Source organism: Bufo bufo, chromosome 2 (assembly GCF_905171765.1).
Source record: "Bufo bufo chromosome 2, aBufBuf1.1, whole genome shotgun sequence".
NCBI lineage: Eukaryota > Metazoa > Chordata > Amphibia > Anura > Bufonidae > Bufo > Bufo bufo.
Window position 1 is genome coordinate 315,447,408 of NC_053390.1, and position 20,855 is coordinate 315,468,262.

The 20,855-nt window shown below is 44.2% G+C and overlaps 1 protein-coding gene across 1 annotated transcript in view; it reads left to right on the forward strand.

The window, feature by feature from the left end:
• Positions 1–20,855, forward strand: part of SHC3 (SHC adaptor protein 3) — a 208,888-nt gene that overhangs the window by 15,631 nt on the left and 172,402 nt on the right. Inside the window, exon 2 of the mRNA XM_040420297.1 lies at positions 8,036–8,106. Coding sequence (XP_040276231.1) covers positions 8,036–8,106 — 71 coding nt within the window. The remainder of the gene's footprint in view (positions 1–8,035; positions 8,107–20,855) is intronic.

Sequence of the window (20,855 nt, forward strand, 5' to 3'; positions counted from 1 at the left end):
AGGTGAAGAGTGGGTGAAAGATGATATGGAGGATGATGAGGTCCTAGACCCCACATGGAATCAAGGTCATGCAGTTTGGAGGAAGAGGTGGTGGTCACACAGCACCAGCCGCACAGCAAAAGAGGGAGCAGTGTGCAAAAGCAGAGTGGCCGTCCCCTAGCCAGTACACCTGCTACTGCCCACTGCACCCAAGGACTGAGCACACCAAAGCCAGCTCCAAGGAGTTCCCTGGCGTGGCAGTTCTTCAGACAATGTACTAACAATAAAAACGCTAGTGGTTTGCACGCTGTGCAATCAGAGCCTGAAGCGAGGCATAAATGTTCTAAACCTGAGCACCACCCGCATGACCAGGCATCTAAATGCAAAGCATGAGCTGCAATGGAGTAAACACCTGAAAAAACACAAAAGATCTCAGGCTCCTCCTGGTCCCTCTTCTGCTGCAGTCTCGGCCTCTACCTCCCCCTCTGGAGTGAAAGTGGCACCTGCCACCCCGCAAACAGAGGATGTGGCAGCAAAGCCACCACATCCGTCACCGTCTCCAAGCAACTCCACAATGTCCTATGGAAGAGTTCAGCTGTCCATCTCCCAAATACTGGAGAGAAAGAGGAAGTACCCCCCTACCCACCCACGATCTCTGGCCCTGAATGCCAGCATTTCAAAATTCCTGGCCTTTGAAATGCTGTCATTCCGTCTGGTAAAGACGGAGACTTTAAAAAAACTTATGGCGGTGGTTGTCCCACAGTACGTGGTTCCTAGCCACCACTACTTTTGCAGGCAAGACATCCCTCCCCTGCACAACCAAGTGGCAGACAAAATTAGGTGTGCACTGCGCAACGCCATCTGTGGCAAGGTCCACATAACCACCGATACATGGACCAGTATGCACGGGCAGGGACATTATATCTCTCTAACTGTACACTGGGTAAATGCAGTGGAGGCTGGGCCTGAGGTGAATAGCAGTTTGGCACATGTCCTTCCGCCACCGAGGATTGCAGGACGTTTCTCTTTGCCTCCTGTTGCCTCCTCCTCCTACTCTGCTTCCTCCTCTACCGGCTCCTCATCTGGTCAGCATAACACCTTCACAACCAACTTCAGCACAGCCAGGGGGAAATGACAGCAGGCTGTTTTGAATCTCATCTGTTTGGGGGAAAAAACCCACACCGCTCAGGAGCTGTGGACGGGTGTGGAACAACAGACCGATGAGTGGTTGGTGCCACTGAGCCTCAAGCCTGGCCTGGTGGTGTGCGATAATGGGTGAAATCTCGTAGCAGCTCTGGGACTAGCCGGTTTGACGCACATCCCTTGCCTGGCGCATGTGCTGAATTTGGTGGTGCAGAGGTTCCTAAAAAATTACCCCGATATGTCAGAGCTGCTGCAGAAAGTGCGGTCCGTCTGTGCGCGCTTTCGGCGTTCTCACCCTGCTGCTGCTCTCCTGTCTGCGCTGCAGTGTAACTTCGGCCTTCCCGCTCACCGCCTCATATGCGACGTGCCCACAAGGTGGATCTCCACCTTGCACATGCTGGCAAGACTGTGCGAGCAGCAGCAGGCGATAGTGGAGTTTGAGCAGCAGCATGCACGGGTGAGTCGCTCTGCGGAACAGCACCACTTCACCACCAACGAGTGGGCCTCCCTGCGGGACGTATGTGCCAAGTTGCGCTGTTTCTAGTACTCCACCAACATGGCCAGTGCCGATGACGCAGTCCTCAGCGTTACTATCCCACTTCTATGTAGCCTTGAAAAAACACTTTGGGCGATGATGGAAGAGGATGTGGCACAGGAGGAAGAGGGATCATTTCCACGGTTATCAGGCCAGTCATTCACGTGGCTCGGAGGGTGGGTTCCTGCACCAACAGAGGCCAGGTACACAATTATCCAGCCACAGCACAGTTCTGGAAGAGGAGGAGGAACCGTGTTCACAGCAGGGTGGCACCCAAAGCAGCTCATGGGCATCACTGGAGCGTGGCTGGGGGGATACAGAGGACACAGATGATACACCTCCCACAGAGGACAGCTTGTCGTTGCCTCTGGGCAGCCTGGCACACATGAGCGAATACATGCTGCAGTGCCTGCGCAACTACCGCTGAGTTGCCCACATTCTAACCAGTGCTGATTACTGGGTGGCCACCCTGCTGGATCCCCGCTACAAGGACAACATGTCCTTAATTCTGTCACGAGCGGGATCGGAAGAGGCGTGAGAACAAGCGCACGCTGGTAGACATGCTGCTGATGGAATTCCCACCTGACACCGGGGGCTCAGTGGAAGCACAAGGCGAAGGCAGCGGAGGAGGAAAAAGTCGCCCACGCAGCTGGGGCACCGCCAGCACCTCAGAAGGGAGAGTTAGCATAGCTGAAATGTGGTAAAGCTTTGTCAGCACGCCACAACAACCAGCACCACCAGCTGATATGGAACGTCTTAGCAGGAGGCAGCATTTCAGCAACATGGTGGAACAGTACGTGTGCACACGCCTACACGTACTGACTGATGGGTCTGCCCCATTCTACTTCTGGGTCTCCAAATTAGGCACATGGCCTGAGCTTGCCCTTTACGCCTTGGAGGTGCTGGCCTGCCCTGCGGCCAGTGTATTGTCCGAACGTGTGTTCAGCACGGCAGGGGGGTGATCACAGACAAGTGCAGCTGCCTGTCCACCGCCAATGTGGACAAGCTCACGTTTAGGCCTCTTTCACACTACCATATGGCTATTTCGGTGTTTGCGGTCCGTTTTTCACGGATCCGTTGTTCCGTTTTTGGTTTCCGTTGTGTTTCCGCTTCGGTTCCGTTTTTCCGTATGGCATATACAGTATACAGTAATTACATAGAACAAATTGGGCTGGGCATAACATTTTCAATAGATGGTTCCGCAAAAAACAGAACGGATACGGAAGACATACGGATGCATTTCCGTATGCATTCCGTTATTTTTGCGGACCCATTGACTTTAATGGAGCTACGGAACGTGATTTGCGGCCAAATATAGGACATGTTCTATCTTTGCACGGGACGGAGATACGGAAACACGGAAACGGAATGCATACGGAGTACATTCCGTTTTTTTTGCGGACCCATTGAAATGAATAGTTCCATATACGGACAGTATACGGAATGCAAAAAACGGCCCGCAAAACGGAAAAAAAAAACGGTAGTCTGAAAGAGGCCTTATTAAAATGAACCAGGCATGGATCCCACAGGACTTGTCCGTACCTTGTGCAGAATAGACATGTATACCGGCCTCACCCTGCCATTGTTATACTCCAGCACACTTTCTCTTTGTTTTCTTTTTTATATTTCCCAATGTTTTGGGGTCTTCCTAAATTTATAAAAAAATAAAAAAACTTCAAAAATAGTTTTGGCTACCTCCTCCTCCTCCACTCCCGCTTCCGCCTCCTAGTTCAAGATCATTATTTTTTACTTTTTTTTTTATTCTATGTTATTTTAATTAATTTCCCTATCCACATTTGTTTGCAGGGCAATTGTCCTGCTCTTACCCCTATTTTGTTTTCTTTTGCAGCACTCTAGCCCTTTCAATATCTTTTTTAGAGCCATTTTAGTGCCCCAAAGTTCGGGTCCCCATTGACTTCAATGGGGTTCGGGTTCGTGGTCAAGTTCCCGAACCCAAACTTTGGCAAACCACGCAATAGCTATGGGCTTAGAGGGGAGAAGGGAACCAATGCTGAAATGCTTCTCCTGTTCCTGACATTTGATTCATGCCATCTTCCGGCAGACACCTCTACTGGGAGCTCAGTACACAGAGATTTTACAGCTTCCATTGAGTTCAAAGGTAACTATAAATTCTTATGCACTGAGCTCCCTCTATTGGTCGCTGCAGATAGACAGTTTTCTAATATATTATGTGGGACGAAGCATTAGATTTAGAGATATATGGTGGAGATTTATAGATTTTTTTTTGAAAGTTGTCTGCTCTAAATACACTGAAGTATGGCATTCAGAATGAGAGCCATATTTCTGAAGCACCTGTTCTACATTTTCTGACATGGTCAGGTAAAGTGGGTAAGACGGAGAACAATTTTCTTTTTATGAAAAAATTACTTCACTTAATATAAAAAATGTAAGTCAGAAATTTCACTGGGGGAAGGGGGGGGCACACTAAGTTTCGCTATGTGGCCCTATAGGATCCTATCCACAGGATAGATGATAAATAATAGATCATGGAGGGGTCTGACCGATGGGACCTCTTGTGATTTCTAGAATAAGTGTTCCCCAAGTCTACTCTCTGAATGAGTAATAGTACAGATTTGGGTCCACTGCTCCATTTATTTTTACTGGACTGACAGAGTGCTGTGTCCATTCAGAGAGAGGACTCGGGGACCCCTTCTGATACTCAACTACTTTTAATAAAGGCCCACTTACCTGGGCCTAGGTATGTATTTTTTTTTTTTATGTTTTACTACTTTTGCCCCATAAGAGCGCATCTAATTGCCTCATTCCAAGAACCATCATTTTTTAAATACCCCATAATGAGAAAGTGAAAGCAGATTGGTCAAAATATTATTCAGCCCCCTTTACTCAGGACTTACACTCACCTAAAGAATTATTAGGAACACCTGTTCTATTTCTCATTAATGCAATTATCTAGTCAACCAATCACATGGCAGTTGCTTCAATGCATTTAGGGGTGTGGTCCTGGTCAAGACATTCTCCTGAACTCCAAACTGAATGTCAGAATGGGAAAGAAAGGTGATTTAAGCAATTTTGAGCGTGGCATGGTTGTTGGTGCCAGACGGGCCGGTATGAGTATTTCACAATCTGCTCAGTTACTGGAATTTTCACGCACAACCATTTCTAGGGTTTACAAAGAATGGTGTGAAAAGGGAAAAACATCCAGTATGCGGCAGTCCTGTGGGCAAAAATGCCTTGTGGATGCTAGAGGTCAGAGGAGAATGGGCCGACTGATTCAAGCTGATAGAAGAGCAACGTTGACTGAAATAACCACTCGTTACAACCGAGGTATGCAGCAAAGCATTTGTGAAGCCACAACACGCACAACCTTGAGGCGGATGGGCTACAACAGCAGAAGACCCCACCGGGTACCACTCATCTCCACTACAAATAGGAAAAAGAGGCTACAATTTGCACGAGCTCACCAAAATTGGACGGTTAAAAACTGGAAAAATGTTGCCTGGTCTGATGAGTCTCGATTTCTGTTGAGACATTCAAATGGTAGAGTCCGAATTTGGCGTAAACAGAATGAGAACATGTATCCATCATGCCTTGTTACCACTGTGCAGGCTGGTGGTGGTGGTGTAATGGTGTGGGGGATGTTTTCTGGGCACACTTTAGGCCCCTTAGTGCCAATTGGGCATCGTTAAAATGCCACGGGCTACCTGAGCATTGTTTCTGACCATGTCCATCCCTTCATGACCACCATGTACCCATCCTCTGATGGCTACTTCCAGCAGGATAATGCACCATGTCACATACCTCGAATCATTTCAAATTGGTTTCTTAACCATGACAATAAGTTCACTATACTAAAATGGCCCCCACAGTCACCAGATCTCAACCCAATACATCTTTGGGATGTGGTGGAACGGGAGCTTCATGCCCTGGATGTGCATCCCTCAAATCTCCATCAACTGCAAGATGCTATCCTATCAATATGGGCCAACATTTCTAAAGAATGCTATCAGCACCTTGTTGAATCAATGCCACGTAGAATTAAGGCATCTCTGAAGGCAAAAGGGGGTCCAACACCGTATTAGTATGGTGTTCCTAATAATTCTTTAGGTGAGTGTATTTGAAGCACCTTTGGCAGTGATTACAGCCTTCAGTCTTCTTGGGTATGATGCCCTAAGGTTTGCACACCTGCATTTTTACTATTCTTCTTTGAAGGTTTTCTCAAGCTATGCCAGGTTGGATGGGGATTGTCTGTGGACACCCATTTTCTGGTCTCTTCAGAGATGTTCGATGGGGTTCAAGTCAGAGCTCAGGCTGGGCCACTCAAAGACATTCACAGAGCTGTTCTTAAGCCACTCTGGTTTTGTCTTGGCTGTGTGCTTAGGGTAATTGTGTTGTTGATAGGTAAACCTTCAGCCCAGTCTGAGGTCCAGAACACACTGTATCAAGTTTTCATTAAGATTATCTCAGCTTTCCCTTATTCCTGACCAGTCACCATGTCCTGGCTGCTGGAGAACACCCTCGTAGCATGATGCTGCTACCACTATGCTTCACTGTAGGGATGATATTGGGGAGTGCCTGGGTTTATCCAAACATAATGCTAACGATTGAGGCCAAAAAGTTTAATCTTGGTTTCATCAGACCTGAATGAAAAAAATAATATGAATATAAAGTTTACTTCGAAGTGTAGGGGTCTGTGTTTGGAATTTTTGGATGTATTGGTTTCTGTTGAAAAGGGTGTTGTAACAAAAGTAAACTAAATGCGACCAATTCTTTGTTAGGGTGAAGTCACATCATGTTTTATGCCTCCGTTTAACATATACAAAAAACATATACGTTAAACGGATGCCTCAGACTGATGACATTCAGTGGCATCGGTACACCATAGAGTTCCATTGTATAACACCCCCTTTATGCTTAAAGGCTCATTTGCATTTATTAAATATAATTTTTCTCAGCAATGCGGGCATATTTGTACATGAAACCAACACAGGTGTCTTCAGCTGCCAAGTGCACATAGTACAAATCTGCTGACAGATGCCCTTTAAACAGTCAAGAACATGATTTCAACAAACAGGCCCAGGATTTAAAATTGTGTTTGTTACAGAGAGGTTACCCTGAGCATTTGCCAGATTAATCTATGTCCAAAGCATCTAGATTGAGTCCGAAAAAATTACTTACTGGGTGTCGTGCTATTCAGAGACATCAAACACAAAGTCAAAGGTTTGCATTTTTATTTAAACATAGCCTGATGGCTGCTGTTATTCAGGATGTTATCTTTAAGGCTTGGCATATGCTGAAGACCCTTTGTAAGAAGTAGTTATGTGGGACACAAAAACAATTGGTTGTCCTCTGTGACTCCTCAGGGTAATTATTGATGTGGAAATTGCTCTTTCTGTAGTTATTTGTTTTAACTACTGGTGACTTCCGTAATTCACACATTTTCTGGATTATAGAAAAAAACTACCAGCACATTATTAGTGTATTAAAGTGACCCTTCAGTTGTGTTTTTAGCTAAAGACCCACTGATTGCCTGACTCCTCTTCTGTCATCCAAGATGACCGTATCCCTTCTCAAACTAGCTGATGCACACCCTGCATCTGGTAGTCCAAGACACTTCCTGCATAACCAGCCATGCTCTCGGATTGGCCAGCACTGAACACATGAGCAGCGCTACCCAGGCTGCAGACTTCTGCAAAAATGTCTCTGCAAAGTCATCGTCGGACCAGCCTGAGGTTTTTATGCAGCAGTCCACAAGTAGTTAACATATGGTCCAATATTATAATACATAATATATACTAATGCAAAAAGCGGTGGCAAAGTTGCCTTAACTGTGTTTTTCACTTCCGTTTCTCTAGAAGGATAGCCAACCCAATGGGGGTGATTCCATCTAAAACCTGGCACCAGGAGTTGATGGTTTACTGTGGAGCGCTCTCTGCATTCAGCTGCTTCATAACTCCTTCACTCTGCTTTGAATGATGGTTGTAGCATCCAACAAGGAGATCACTACAGATGTCATTCAGAGCAGAGGGGAGGCGTTGTAAAGCAACTTAATGCAGAGAACAGAGACCTCTTCACAGTGAAGCTCCACCTCTAGTGCAGGAGCAGAACCTGGCCCAATAAAATTTCATATTCACACTACTCCTGATAATAAAGCTCCACCAAAGCTAAGTTTGTCCTGCTCATCAGCAGTCAGCGGTTTTGCATGGTCAAAACTGCTGATTGACTCCTTTAAATTGATATATGTAAGGTTGAGAATATCAGTGATGTACCTGTATTACCTGATAGTTTTTTGACAGATTGTAAATGGGATCTGCGCTACACTGCCACAGATGCCCCTACAAATATACTTTGTCCTGTGCAGAATTTTCTTTCTTACCAAGTTCTGTTATCTTCTTGCAGTATTTGGGATGCATAGAAGTTTTACGCTCCATGAGATCTCTAGATTTCAACACAAGAACACAGATAACAAGGTAGGACAAGTTTTATTTTATCTTCTTAACATGAACATATGCGGTAATTATTGTACCACCAGTCTACAAATTGATAAACTGAACAAAAATATACTTTGAGGATGATTTTATTTGATGATTACTTACAATTTTTTTCATTTATACCAGAAAGACATTTTCACAAGAATATATTGTCAGATATAAATTTAAAGAACAAAATAAAAACTAAACTAGAAAGTGTAATAACTGTGGAAAACAGTCAAACTTCCATATACGGTTGAAAAAGAATGTACCTGGCTACCACAGCAGAGATGTCTCGTCAGTTGCACAGTATTTGGGGGTGTGAGGATGCAAATAAAGATCGTGGTTTAGCAAATAGGGGATTTGGTAAGGCACTGCATCATTTCTGCCTTGTATGGCAATGCAGAAATAAAATTGCAGAAATGGACGTGCTGATTGCAAACAGGTTTAAAAGGTTCTCTGGGATTTTGATATTGATGGCCTCTCCTCAGGATAGATCTTCTATATCAGATTGGCGGTGGTCCGACCCCTGGCATTTCCGCCGACCAGCAGTATGAAGACGCTGCAGTGCTCCATGAGTGCTTAGGCCTCTTCCTAGGCCATATTACGTCACATTCAACGGTCACATGGCCTAGGCACAAGTCATTCCCAATCAGATGAATGGAGCTTAGTTTCAGTACCAAGCACAGCCTTTATCCAATGGATGGCGCTGTGGTTGGTGAGCAGTGAGAAGGTCCTGAGGATAGGTCACACCTTTTAAGCAGATTAATCAGGTCACTCTTTATGCTTCTCATATTAATAATGCCCTTTTACAATAATAATGTGCACTTACTGCCCTTTTCATAGTAATAGTGACCCTCATTTAGTAAAGTGCCCCTACTTAGTAGACACACAATGTCTCTTTAGCTTTTGTGATGACACATACCACACCACTCATAGACTCATATAGTGAGCAGTTTCAAAGATTGGCAAGATATTGGTCACTAGTGATGGACGAACATCTGCCGGGACGGTTCGCGAACGCGATCGCGCGAACCGTAAGTTTGCGGCGGGTCCCATTCATTTTAATGGCAGGCGAACCTGAAAAACCTTCAGGTCATATTTGCAGCCAAGAAATTATTACTAGAAGTGCACAAATAGTCCCACCACATGGACAGTGACATACCAGATGTATTATTCGAATTTGCGATCTCCATTCATAATTCTTTTCAATGCGAAATATTGGCAATATAATTTTCGCGTACGCACAAATGCACTATACAGTACCCAAATGCACTATAAAGAAAGTATATTGGTATATAACACCCCGCTTCAATCAGTTTTTTGGGGGGGGGGACTGGTATATCACACCAGTAGAAATTATTTGTTCCAATAACGCTTGTCCCTCTATATACCTGCAGTATCGCAGCAGAACCGCACACAACTGCCGCACAATACAAATGCACTATAATATACTTTCTAACATAGAAAGTATATTATAACATTGTACAAGGAAAGCAATCCACTAGCATATACATGAAGATAAAACGTAACCTTTAATAATGTTACTATGAGGGTCCATTCAGACGTCTGTAAGTGTTTTGCGGATCCTCAAAACACGGACACCGGCAATGTGCATTCCGCAATTTGCGGACCGCACATCCCCGGCACTATAATAGAAAATGCCTAATCTTGTCTGCAATTGCACAGCACATTCCGGTCCCATTAAAAATGAATGGGTCTGCACCCGTTCCGCAAAATTGCGGAACGGCTGCGGACCCATTTTGCGGACGTGTGAATGGAAAAGATATCCCTCAAAATGAAAATTATTAGATTATTAAAGTTAAGCAAAAAGCATAGATAATCAGGTACTCGGCGGCACCAAATCAGAAACCATATGTCCTACCACAATCCGGGGCGTTCCAGTGCACATCCATGAATCCCGGAGGGAAAGCAAAAAAACATCTATCCCTGGGCTAGATGATGATGTGGTATTGAAGGACAGGGTGGGCAAAGAACTGTCCCTGATATTGCCCTGCAGGGGGGTGCTATTCTGGCCCTGATAGCCTAACCACAGACCACGCGCCCTGATAAGAGCAACCCCGTCCGGAACCTTACCCTATATAAAAATGTTCCTAGTAAGCCCCTAGCGCCTAGGCTCCTAACTTCCAGGTGATCACTATATAGATCCATGTGTTTTTGACTCATTATAAAAGTATATTATAAGTATATCGCACCCCTCTGTGTAGCACACATATCGTTAGCACACCTATACTAGTGCTTAAAATGACTTTTGTGGACCTATTTGCTAGTGTTTGGTGTCCCTAACAGTCTGTCCCTGCTCCACACAGCAACCTCTCCCTACACTGGCAAAACACTGAATGTAAAATGGCGGCCAGATCAGGTTTATTTATAAGGTAGGGGGTACGTCCATGTGCTGAAATGTCTCAATTGGCTGTCCTGTACCACCTGATGGATGTGTCATGGGTCAAAGTTCTTCATAATGTAAAAGAATATGGTGGGCGCGAATATCTCCATATGTTCACATGTTCGGCGAATCGTGAACACGCAAAGTTCGCCGCGAAATGACCACCAGGCGAACCGCAAGGCCATCTCTATTGGTCACATCACTGATGTCAGCTTTCTCAAGGCTTTTCACAGGAGCTGCCTCTCTGAGAGGAGGGGTTGCATTCTCAAGAAAACTGAACTTTGGTGCCCATAAACATACCTCTATGCCGCAGAGGGCATAACCTCTGAATCACATTTATCTGTTTCTTGAGTGCCTGAGCAGCAACATGAATGTTGAGAACTGTAGAGGCATTACTGCAACGTCTCAGAGGCATGGGGCATACTTGAGCGCTGTACTTGGCTACCTTTGCTTGATCAACACCCTATTTAAAAAGGGGGGCATGGTCCCCCATTCTCATGATTAGTGGGGGTCCCACCGATCAGCCCCCCATTAATAGTTTTAACTGGATTTGCCCTGGTGATGCCAGATAAAATCCTAGATTCAATCTGAATGTTTATTTTACAATTCAGTATTGGGCTGTGTTTGCGTGACATTTTGTCCCACTTTTAACATGTACTCATGATATATACATTATATGGAAGCCTCAGACGGATGTCATACAGTGGCATCCTTCACCAGAAAGTTCCACTGTAAAAAAAAACAAAAAAAAAACGTATACCGTACACTTTTTGCTGGTTTCTGCATGAATTGTAAAGTTGGGCTCACACAGGGCCGTCTGGCCTAGCAATACTTTTTTTCTTTAAAAATAAATAAACAAAAATAATGAACAGACACAATTTTTGACATTCTTTCTACCATTATAGAAATTCATGATCACATTTTTTATGCTTGGTTTTTAAGCAGGTGATCAGGTGTAACTACAAGCTGTCCCATTCACTTCTATGGGACAGCTCCTTCCTATACACTTGAATGGGAGCAAGCCGTTCCAAAGAAATGAATGGGACGGCTTGTAGTTACACCTGATCACCGCTGCGCGGTTGACGGCAAGCAGGTAAACAATGAGGAAAATGAAATAAGCTGAAGATAATGTTATATTATGAAAAACATTTTTCATTTATTAAATCCCTGTCTAGCTTCAATGCTCTAGTGATCCAATTTCTTTCCTGGAGCAATGATGCTTCGTACAACCATGCGATCATTGCAGCCAGTCACTGGCCTCAATGTTGACATACTATATATGATAGTATCTCTGCTGAGGCCGGAGACTGGCTGCAGTGGTCATATGGGTGTATGGCAAATTATTGTTCCAAGAAAATAAAGACAGGGTGGGACCACCAGAGCATCACCGCTGGAATGGTGGGGGATTTGAAGAAAACTTGTCATCAGTTCTATGCTGCCCTAACCACAAACAGCATAAAACAGTGACATGTTCCCTCCTTAAAATTAACTATTTATTGACAGGGAGAAGTGCTTTCTGGGGGGCTCCCTCCATCGTCTCCCTGCCCACCTGGGTTTGACAGGTCTCTCCTTATGTGTAAATAGAAAAAGACCTGTCATTCAAGCAGAGTTGGATGTGAAAAAGCTGGAGAGGAGCTGCGCAGTGGACACTTCTCCTTGTGCCCTTCCCTGTTCCCTTTTTGTAATGGAGGGACCCATTACTGTTTCGTGCTGTCCATGGTTAAGACCGCATGAAACTGATGACAGGTTCCCTTTAACAGGTAAGGTTGTTTTTTAATTTTATGAAACTTTCATCAGATAGTTTAGTTTTAGACTTGGACAACTACTTTAACTGCATAATGTGAATAAAATATGCAATAGACAAAAACCATATAGAGCACTGGTATTTTCAGACAGTATTCCGTGGTATAACTGGTAGTTAAATATTGATGACATATCCTTAATACAGGTCATCAAAATACGATCAGGTGATGACCAACTTCCCGCACCCCTCAAACAGCTGTTTGAAGGGGCCTCAGTGCTTGTCATAGTGCTGCGGCCACTTTATACTATGCAAAGTGCAGTTGTGCCTGGTATGAAGCTCAATCCTATTCACATGAATGGGACTGAGCTGCACAAAGGCCATGTAACAAATGGAAGTGATGTCACAAGCTGAGGGATAGGAGTGCTCAGCCAAGCTCTGTGGCCCCTTCCAATAGCTGATCATCAGGGGTTCCAGGAGCGAGACCTCCACAATCTGTCCTGAGGATAGGTCTTCACTATTAAAGGACTGGAAAACCCCTTGAAATAATACTATGGAAGGAAGCGGCATTTGATTTATACTGTTGTTTTCAAAATAATAGCAGTGTGTTTAAAAAAATGAACAAAGCTCAAAATCCTTCTAATAGCTTTTATTTCTATACACAAATGCATTGTGAACACTACACATTCTATTCCAAATCAAGACATGAAGAAAAATATATAAAATTTGTGTTGTTCCTCTAAAAAAAAGGTGAAGAAAAGTGAATATTAGACTGTTCAAAAAATAGCAGTTTGTATTCTTCTTTACAAACTTAAACATTCACTATATAAACTGAAAAATGTTTGAAGATTCTGCTTTGAATCACTTAACTAATATTTAGTTGTATAACCAGTGTTTCTGAGAACTGCTGTACATCTGTGTTGCACGGAGTCAACCAACTTCTGGCACCTGTAAACAGGTATTCCAGCCCAGGATGATTGGACTACATTCTACAGTTCTTCTTTATTTCTTGGTTTTGTCTCAGAAACTGCATTTTTGATGTCACCCCACAAGTTTTCTATTGGATTTAGATCCGGGGATTGGGCTGATCACTCCATAACGTCAATCTTGTTGGTCTGGAACCAAGATGTTGCACGTTTACTGGTGTGTTTGGGGTTGTTGTCTTGTTGGAACACCCATTTCAAGAGCATTTCCTCTTCAGCATAAGGCAGCATGACCTCTTCAAGTATTCTGATGTATTCAAACTTATCCATGATCCCTGGTATGCAATAAATAGGCCCAACACCGTAGTATGAGAAACATCTCCATATCATGATGCTTGCGCCACCATGCTTCACTGTCTTCACAGTGTACTGTGGCTTGAATTCAGTTTTTGGTGGTTATCTGACAAACTGTCTCCGGCCACTAGACCCAAAAAGAACAATCTTACTTTCATCAGTCCACAAAATGTTGCACCATTTCTCTTTAGGCCAGTCAATGTGCTCTTTGGCAAATTGTAACCTCTTCAGCACATGTCTTTTTTTCAACAGTGGGACTTTGCGGGGGGGGGGGGGGGCTTCTTGCAGATAGCTTGGATTCACATAGGTGTCTTCTAATTGTAACAATACTCACAGGTAACTTTAGACCTTATTTGATCTTCCTGGAGCTGATTGTTGGCTGAGTCCTTACCATTTGGGCTATTTTTCTATCCATTCGAATGGTAGTTTTTCGCTTTCTTCCACGTCTTTCAGGTTTTGGTTGCCATTTTAAAGTATTTGCGATCATTTTAGCTGATCAGCCTATCGTTTTCTGCACTTCTTTTTCCCCTCTCCAGTCAACTTTTCAATCAAGGTACTCTGTTCTTCTGAACAATGTCTGGAACGACCCATTTTCCTCAGAATTTCAGAGAGAAATGCACTGTAACCAGCATGTGCAACATTTGCTGCCTTCCTTCCGTAAATAAGGGCAATAATTGCCACCTCTTTTTCAAAGAATGAATGACCTCACTCATTGAACTCCACACTGCTATTATTTTGAACATGCCCCTTTCAATAAGTGATTGAATTACAGAGAATCAGCAGCATGCATGTCATGACTGTTGGGTCTGTTGGATTTCTATTACTCTACTACACCGGCTAGTAAATTATTTGCCTTGTAGAAATATAATTTCTACCAAAAACAGTGATTGATCAGGTTAGTGATGTCTGACTGCTATTATTTTTAACACAACTGTAGGTCACTAGCTCTTTTATCTGGTGAGATTTTAAACAGAATTACTGTGACTTTGCTTAGTACAAAAGGGCATGATATGTGAAATTAATACTGCTTTATCTGTATCGCATACATGCAATTATTTTTACATCTCATTATTTCATTTCCTTAGCTATGCCTGGTAACTGGCAGACATATGGTTATGTAAGAAGGTCACATGCACTTAATTATGATTGAAGAAAGTTTTTCACTAATAAATGATTATAAACAATCACAAAGTACATACAATATCAGTACACCATTACCACTTTGTGTGGGCCTCATATATGAACGTTTCATTTCGTGTCCTACAACCCCTGTTTCACCCCTGCACAAACATGCTCACTCTCCAGATGCCGGTTGACTACGTAGCTGTGCTCACTTTTATCCGGAGAACAAAAGACACTTACACTTGGGATGAGTGGGCTCCTGTAGTTTGACAGATTGTATTGATGCACCATAGATGTGTATAGTGGGAAAAAACCTTTAGTAGTGCTTTTGATGCCAACCTAGAAATGATAGGGAAGAGCTACATCATAAAGAATTGAGATTATGTGACTCTGAGAGTTACTGTATATATTTTAATACACAAATAGTACAGAACTCTACATAAGCAATCTGCAGTCTCTGTGGCACAGAGTAGTGTATGAGTGAGTATACTGTACACACAGTACAGCGCACTGATATAATAGGAGAGCCAAAAGCACTGGTTGCCATCACTGCACCTTGCTACGGTATTTCAATGGAATACATTTCTTTCTTTTTCCATTGTATCGGCAATAAAGGCTATGGACTCCTTCGGGTCAATTTTTTATGATTGCATTTCACTCATTTTGGGCTAAATACTATTTTTTCAATTGGTCTTTATTAAAAATGTTCAGCCGTTTTTGAGAAACAAGAGTTAAAAAAAATCAGTCTATATGAGACTGTCACTCATGTGAAGCCATATTCCTGACCTCATAAACAGTCATTATAGCTAAACTCTTATCAAACTGATCAGAATATGGCTTAAAGGGTTTCTATCACTTCATATGACATAATTAGCTGGCAGACACTAGCGATCTGCTAGTGTCTGCTCTGGCCAACCATCCTACTATAATCACTTGTGGGGCAGCGGTTTAGCTAAAAAACTAACTTTTATAAATATGCTAATGAGCCTCTAGGTGCTATGTGGGCGTCATTAGCACCTAGAGGCTCCGTCTACCTTCATACACAGCGGCCGCCCAGCACGTCCCTCCAGCCCGCCCATGTCCTCCTCCGTGTGACGCAGCGGCCGAATTCTCGCGCATGCGCCGTGCGCGGCTGTATTCGGCGCATTAGAGATGTCTGAGCTCGGAGCGGTCAGACATTCAATGCGCATGCGCGGCTGTATTCGGCGCATGCGCATTGAATGTCTGACCGCTCCGAGCTCAGACATCTCTAATGTGCCGAATACAGCCGCGCACGGCGCATGCGCGAGAATTCGGCCGCTGCGTCACACGGAGGAGGACATGGGCGGGCTGGAGGGACGTGCTGGGCGGCCGCTGTGTATGAAGGTAGACGGAGCCTCTAGGTGCTAATGACGCCCACATAGCACCTAGAGGCTCATTAGCATATTTATAAAAGTTAGTTTTTTAGCTAAACCGCTGCCCCACAAGTGATTATAGTAGGATGGTTGGCCAGAGCAGACACTAGCAGATCGCTAGTGTCTGACAGCTAATTATGTCATATGAAGTGATAGAAACCCTTTAAAGACGTGTTTATTAGACCAGGAGATCAGCGATCAGGCTTTACAGGAGCAGTCAGCTGATGGGACTGAGAAGTGATGCTCTGCAAACAGATAGATTTTTTAACCCTTGTATCTCAAAAATGCCTGAGCATTTTTAAAATGCAATCATAAAAAAAAAAAATAATAAAAATAAAAATAAATAAATAAATTGCCCTGAAGGTGTCCATAGTCTTTAAACTCTTCTTCTAATATCCTCCTATAGAAATAATAGCATGGCTTTAAGGAGGAAAAGGGCTAATAAGTTGAACTATTTCTGTTACATCACAAATGCATACTCACACAGTGAAATAGTTGATGTAGTAACTATTTTAATAACCATTTTTTTCCACAGTTAGCCCATGGCTGTGTCTTTTGTATAAACCCAGCAGATGTACAGTATATCATGTAACTCTATTGGTAGCTGAAAGGCAGGAGTCAAATGATGCGTGGAGGGATCACACTACCGATGCAAAAGTTTAGTCCAGTTCAAATAGCTAGTGGATGCATTATGCCATTCTACTCTGAGGAGGTAAACTGCACTGAAGAATGGAGCATGAGCAGAATTTGAAAGACATGTACAGTATTTTACTAAATTTTTGTGTGAAAGTCAAATTTAGTAATGAATGTTAAGTAAAAAAAAAAAAAATGGCAGAGGCTGGCTAAATGTCTTAAAATAATAAATTCTGATTGATATGTATACAGTACTGCAGCTATGACTGTATTGCTGTTAGTCATCTCAGTCACCATCTGCTCAGAAAGGGATCAGATGGAATGATATGAAATATGCAAGCTGTAGTAATGTTCTTAATGAAGACACCAGGTTATGTAATACAACACAAGACAAGTATAACATAACATATAGCCAATAAACTATTGCTGTGAAGTGCATTTAATCATTGCTGACTGTACAGTTTAGTAATCACCTCCTGCTGGTAACCAAATGATGGCCTAAATGGGCCCCATTTGTATATACTGTATAATCACTAGGGAAAGGGTGCATGGCTTATAAATAATATTAAAGGGGTTATCCCATAATTAATGTAAAAAATGAAAATCATATATAATATAGTACATGACAATCTCTAACAAAGCTAGAACCACCACTAGCCCTGTAATACATCGATCTGGAGATCTGCCCATTCATTGCTCCAATTTTTCTGCTAGATTTATTTCAAGCTGGCAGCTTATAGGGCGTGTCCTTTCCCAGAGAGTGTGTCCTGTCTGTTGCAGCTAGTGGCAGTTGAAGGATGGAACTGAGCATGTGTTTCCATCTCAGTGAGCAGGACAGACAAAAGAACAAGAACAAACAGCAGGTGGCGCTATACAGAGAGATTTCATTAACCCCTTAAGGACTTAGGACGTGCCGTTACGCCATGTTTGCCGAGTCCTTAAGGACCCATGGCGTACCGGTACGTCCTAACTTTAAAACTACATTGCGGCACGGCGGGGGTTAATCGGAATAGGATGTCCGCTGAAATCATTCAGCGGGCATCCTGTCACAACGCCGGGGGGGGGGTCATGTGACCCCCCCCCCCACCAATCACAGTCCGAGCATTTTGGGGCGGCGGTGCTGTCCTTGGTGCTGGCGGTGCTGTCCTTGGTGCTGATTGGTGCGGGGAGAGAGGCGGGAGATTCAAACTCCCGGCGCTCCTTTCGCCCCTCCTCTTCCTGCTGCTGCTCTTGCACCGTCCTGCACCGTTCTGCACCAGTTCCTGCGATCCCCCCGTCGGCACCCATCACCCTCCTGCACCCATCAGCCTCCAGGTAGGTTAGGGTCAGTGAGGAAGAGGCACGATTAGGCAGGGATAGAAGGGAGAGTTAGTTAGGGGAGGGGGAAAAAAAACTTTCTGATTTATTGTTTCTGGTGGTTGGGGTCCACAGCACTTAGCTGTGAGACCCTAGACCCACCCAGGAGATGCCGCCAGGCGGAGCCAGGGGCTCCACATGCTAGGGACCCTGTGGCCCACACCAGTACGAGCCGCCCTGGGGCGCGTACTGGTTTCCCGGCCCACCAAATAAGCCCACCAGAGCCCCCTACCGGTGAACTTAGCTGGTGTCCCCCAGGGGATTTTGAGCCCGAGATTCTGGATTTTGTTGGCAATCCAGGAATCCAGATTCCAACAGTTGTCTTCACTGAAATTGACTTTTTTAGTTTTTTTTTCAGTGACCCATTTGTGAATCTGATGGTGGAGCAGACGAACCTGTACACCCAACAGTTCGTTGCTCAGCACCCGGGCTCCTTTTTGGCTAGACCCGGTGGCTGGACGCCGGTCAGTGCAGCCGAGATGAGGACGTTTTGGGGCCTCGTGCTGCACATGGGTCTAGTGCAAAAAAACAGTGTCAGGCAATACTGGCCTGGGGACGTCCTCTACCAGACCCCACTCTACAGTATGGCCATGATACGCCCCCGGTTTGAGGCCATCCGGAAATGCCTGCATTATGCAGATAATGCAGCATGTCCCCCCCGAGGTGATCCTGCCCATGACCGTCTGTATAAGATACGGCCGGTCATCGATCACTTCGGGGCAAAATTTGCGCAGGCCTACGTACCTGGAAGGGAGGTCGCGGTTGAGGAGTCTCTCGTTGCGTTCAAGGGGAGACTCAGTTTCCGCCAATACATTCCCACTAAGCGGGCGAGGTATGGCGTGAAAATGTACAAAATTTGTGAGAGTACCTCAGGGTACACTTAAAAATTTCGTGTGTACGAGGGGCGAGATTCCCGTATTGAACCCCCAGAATGTCCCCCCACTCTGGGTGTTAGCGGGAAACTCGTGTGGGACCTTATGCACCCACTGCTAGATAAGGGTTACCACTTGTACGTGGATAACTTTTATACTAGCATTCCCTTGTTCAGGTCCCTTGCCACGTTCTCTTGTGGGAACGTGCGGAAAAATCAGCGCGGCCTCCCTGCCCATCCCCTCCAGGTACCTATCCCCAGGGGTGCCCTTACCAGTGGAAACCTGTTGCTGGTCAGGTATAAGGACAAGAGGGATGTCCTTATACTGTCCACAATCCACGGTAACAGCATCACCTCTGTCCCTGTGCGAGGTACCGCGGCAACGGTCCTCAAGCCCGATTGTATCGTCGACTACAATCGGTATATGGGAGGAGTTGATCTCTCTGATCAAGTCCTCAAGCCATATAATGCCATGTGCAAAACGCGGACATGGTACAAAAAAGTTGAGGTCTACTTGGTACAGGTTGCCTTTTACAACGCTTTTGTACTATCCTGAAGCGCTGGCAGCACAGGGACATTCCTCCAATTCTATGAGGCAGTCCTCAAGGACCTGATTTTTTCAGACCGGGAAAGAGCAGGCCAGAGTACCTCGGGAATTGGAGGCGGAGTGTGTCACAGGAGGGGGATGCGGAAGGACACCACTACTCAGTGTGACACTTGCCCCGATCATCCGGGCCTCTGCGTTATCGATTGCTTCAGGGAGTATCACACTTCTATGGAGTACTATTTTTTTATAATCCCCAACAGTCCCCTAGAGAACATAAAAAACTATGGCTCTCAGACTTTGGAGACACGGAAGCAATTTTTTCCCCAAAAAATATTAGTTTTAGTGCAGGCATCCTCAAACTGCGGCCCTCCAGATGTTTTAAAACTATAACTCCCAGCATGCCCAGACAACCTACAGCTATCAGCAGGGCATGGTGGGAATGGTAGTTTTACATTTGGAGGGCCGCAGTTTGAGGATGCCTGCTTAGTGTCTCCAAAGTCTGAGAGCCATACATATTGGGCATCTCCGGGTCTGTAAAAATCTTCTCTATAAAAATAATATTTAACCCAACCCCCCCAGATAACCAGCATTAAAAAAAAAAAAAAAAAAGTGTAAAAAAAAGCCATTTTTTGTCACCTAACATCACAAAAAGTGTAATAGCGAGCGATCAAAATGTCATATGCACCCTTAATTAGTGCCAATAAAACCAACCGCCATCTCATCCCGCAAAAAATGAGCCCCTACATTAGATAGTCGCCCAAAAAAAAAAAAAAACTGTAGCTCCCAGGCTATGGAGATACTAAAATTATTATTTTTTGTTCCTAAAATGATAATATAGTGTAAAATCTAAATAAATTATAAAATGTAGACATATTAGGTATTGCTGCGTCCGTAAGAATCTGCCCTATAAAAATAACATTTAACCAAACCCCTCGGATGAACAGCGTTAAAAATATAAAATAAAAACGGTGCCAAAACACCATTTTTTTGGCAAAATTTCCATTTGAATCCTTTTTTTCCGGTAATAAAGCAAGGGTTAACAGCCAAACAAAACTAAATATTTATTGCCCTGATTCTGTAGTTTGCAGAAACACCCCATATGTGGTCGTAAATGGCTGTATAGCCACACGGCAGGGCATAGAACGAAGGGAACGCCATATGGTTTCTGGAAGGCAGATTTTGATGGACTGGTTTGTTTGACACCATGTCCCATTAGAAGCCCCCCTGATGTAGCCTAGACTAGAAACTCCAAAAAAGTGACCCCATCTAAGAAACTACACCCCTCAAGGTATTCAAAAGTTACTTTACAAACTTTGTTAAACCTTTAGGTGTTCCACAAAACTAAATAGCGAATGTAGAAACAATTTTAGAATTTAAATTTTTTGTTACCTTGCCTCAAAA